This window comes from Sinocyclocheilus grahami, unplaced genomic scaffold (genome assembly GCF_001515645.1).
Source record: "Sinocyclocheilus grahami isolate Dianchi unplaced genomic scaffold, SAMN03320097.WGS_v1.1 scaffold1551.1, whole genome shotgun sequence".
Lineage (NCBI taxonomy): Eukaryota > Metazoa > Chordata > Actinopteri > Cypriniformes > Cyprinidae > Sinocyclocheilus > Sinocyclocheilus grahami.
Window position 1 is genome coordinate 298489 of NW_015506730.1, and position 3217 is coordinate 301705.

The 3217-nt window shown below is 37.5% G+C and overlaps 1 protein-coding gene across 1 annotated transcript in view; it reads left to right on the forward strand.

Moving 5' to 3' along the window:
- LOC107571123 (CD97 antigen-like) overlaps nt 1-546 on the forward strand; it is a 14665-nt gene extending 14119 nt beyond the window's left edge. The window contains exon 15 of the mRNA XM_016257399.1: nt 122-546. Within this exon, the coding sequence (XP_016112885.1) occupies nt 122-166 (45 nt within the window). The 3' untranslated portion in view covers nt 167-546. The remainder of the gene's footprint in view (nt 1-121) is intronic.
- Nucleotides 547-3217: the final 2671 nt, after the last annotated feature.

Genomic DNA, 3217 nt, shown 5'->3' on the forward strand with positions numbered 1-3217 from the left:
ATTTCCAGTTTTCAGATAAATGAAGGCTATAGTTTCAGTTTCAATTTTCCAGTAAAAAACTAATTTCAGTGCATCACTAGAATATGGTTCTGCTTCTAAACGTGTCCTTTGACCTCTACAGCAACCTCTACGGAGCGATCAGGCCACAGGAGAGTCCAAGATATAGAGCGGCTGCCAGTGCTGGAGGACCCTTGTAGATGTTTGACCTTTACAGACACATGGTAGTCTCACAGAGCTTTAATTCTGCAGCACATGGGACTCCTTTCCATTGAGAGGATCTGCAACTGCTTGCTTTCTCTCTGTTAGGCAAGCATTTCAGGTCTCGACTCATCACATGACCTAGATTCCACACATATCAGCTAAAACAGATAAATCAGTCAAATATGCAGGGCAGTTTTCTTTCTCTAATGGACTTTGGAGACACTTTAGCTGTTCTGTATCGTGCCTTTAGCGGAGAACGTCTTATAGTGCATGCAAAAGGCAGCTTTTATTTGCTTATATGTGACCCTGGAGCACCAAACCAGTCATAAGGGTAAATTTCATCATCTGAAAGCTGAATAAATAAGCTTTCCATTGATGTATGGTTTGTTAGGATCGGACAATATTTGGCCGAGATACAATTATTAGAAAATCTGGAATCTGAGGGTGCAAAAAAATCTAAATATTGAGAAAATCATCTTTAAAGTTGTCCAAATGAAGTCCTTAGCAATGCATATTACTAATCAAACATTAAGTTTTGATATATTTATGGTAGGACATTTACAAAATATCTTCATGGAACATGATCTTTACTTAATATCCTAATGATTTTTGGCATAAAAGAGAAATGTATAATTTTGACCCATACAATGTATTGTTGGCTATTGCTACAAATATCCCCCAGCGACTTAACACTGCTTTTGTGCTGCAGGCTCACAAATGTGAAAATGTTATTGATGATATTTGAAGAACTCGTCTTCTATGTGCCTTATGAAAGAGGTCGTGTTCTCGGAAGCCTCAATCGATTATCAATCACAAACCACCGCGTTTATATGATCTGCACTTACATGCCACTTTACGTCTTTAAGCTGTTGGGAAACCTCTATTTATGTGAGAAACAGATGAGAGGTACTTTAGATTCATAAAGCTAGTTAAACAGAGCCGGAGCTGCATTGCACAGAGCAGGTGACAAAGACGGCTTGTGTTAACTCCTGTCCTCCTTCGAATTAAAGTGATACTGTTCCTGATACTATAATATTGTGGAGAGATAAACACATCGAGATTCTTATGATGTTTTCTCAGATGGATGCACAATAAAGTGAACCTTTAAATTCAGCTTCCTAAAGCCTTAAGTATACTTGGGTTTTTACTGATGGGCGAAACAAAGCTATATATACATGTATAATCTGTCAAATGCAAACATCTAATACAATTTAATATTGCGTGTTTCTATGATACGTGTTCTTTTATCAACTTTCAGGGCTTGTTTGGTTTGTTCTAACGATGGCTTAGCTAAACAGGCCAATTAAAGATGATTAACCTCTAGTTTTAAAGAGTACAGGGAACTTTTTTGGTCATCTGGGGAAAATAGCTTTGATGGCACATGCGTCAACTGCCTGTGCTCGCACACATTTTCTTTCTCATCAAAACTAAAGCATACTTTGGGCTTCAGTGTTTCCATTTTGAGAACAATGTGATTTTGTAAGACGATAAATCGAATGCGAAAGTTTTAAACTCCTTGCTTCTGCAGCACAGTTGTCTTTATTAGCTCTCTATTGTATGTGTAATGATATTTGATAAGAAACAAATGTTTTATTTGACATTTTCCACAAAATCTTTGTATCTTTTGTAGAAAAAATTTGTTTTTTTGCTGTTACTTTTGTATTTGAAATAAGGGTCATTTTAGCCCTGATGTGGTACTGCGATGTTTTCCAAAAAGTATTAAATAACTGCTAAGAGAGGCTGTGGCTGATTTCTGTTTTGTGTTCCCAGGGCCGTTTCTAGCAATATATATAGATATATAGATATATGTTTATATATACATATACATATATATTCTTTTCAGACACCAGTTTCTTGTCACATTCAAATTGGTTGTCATAGTAACGACACTAATTTGTGGCGATTCAGCTGCATTGGGAGTTTCACAAATCTGAATGCATTATTTGTAAATTTGCACAATTTATTATCTGTAATATCATTGTGTAGCCACTAGATGCCTGTATAGCCCTATGTAACAATCCCTAGTAGCTAAAACATTGCACATAATTTACACATAAATCACACATAAATTAATTTTAATACATTTGGATTTGGATACATGTTTAGATATTATCAATGGCTACTTTTTTGTCTTTATCTGTTTTTTGTTCAATTGTTTTGTTGTTGTTGCTTGAAACATTTAAATAATAATGCAATAACTGACACTTTAAATCAGTCAAACCTATAAAGACCTTTGTAACCCCAAACTACATATAAAAGCCTGATCAGTGGCATACAAGTAATCAATGCAGCTACTTAATTCTTTGCTACACATTAAGCGTGAACTTCCCCTTTAAATAACGACACTCTGCCCTCTATGTGTATGTATAGTGAATGGCACGTAGTGCACTGTATAGGGGACTGGGAACGATTCAAACAGTGTAAATATGCTTTCCATTGAGGAAAAAAAGAAATCTGGTTTGGCGCTAAGCACCGCACACACACTCTGTTCCGGTCCAGAGACACGATAGCATGGAGCGGATCACATGCGCAAGTCGCCACAAACCACTACATGTATCGGAGCTATTTGTATTCTACACAGAACGCTATATCTTATAGCAATTTGGATAAGATTGTGGCTTTACTCTGCTCACTCTAGCCCGCCGTGTGTGATGCTGTGTTTCGTTGTGAAAGACTTTGTTTGGCCTTCCTAAACTAACGCTATTGGCTATTTTAAAAAGGGGCAGGGCTGCTTGATATGTACCGCCCTGTCTTCCTGTTTCAGTTAAAATGAGGCCAACACATTCACCCCTTGTCCAAATACCCACACTTGCGGTCATGGCCACTTGAGACAGGAAGTAAGTGCGCAAGACTGTCCCAGGTCTTAAAGGGGTCATATGATGCGATTTCAATCTAACTTTGTTACTAACAAAACTACTTTGTTTGGTCTTCCAAAAGAGGACGATATCGCTTCGTCATGCCTAGAGCTGATCCGTGCTGATTGCTGAGGAAATACTACAACTTTGCGCTGTTGATC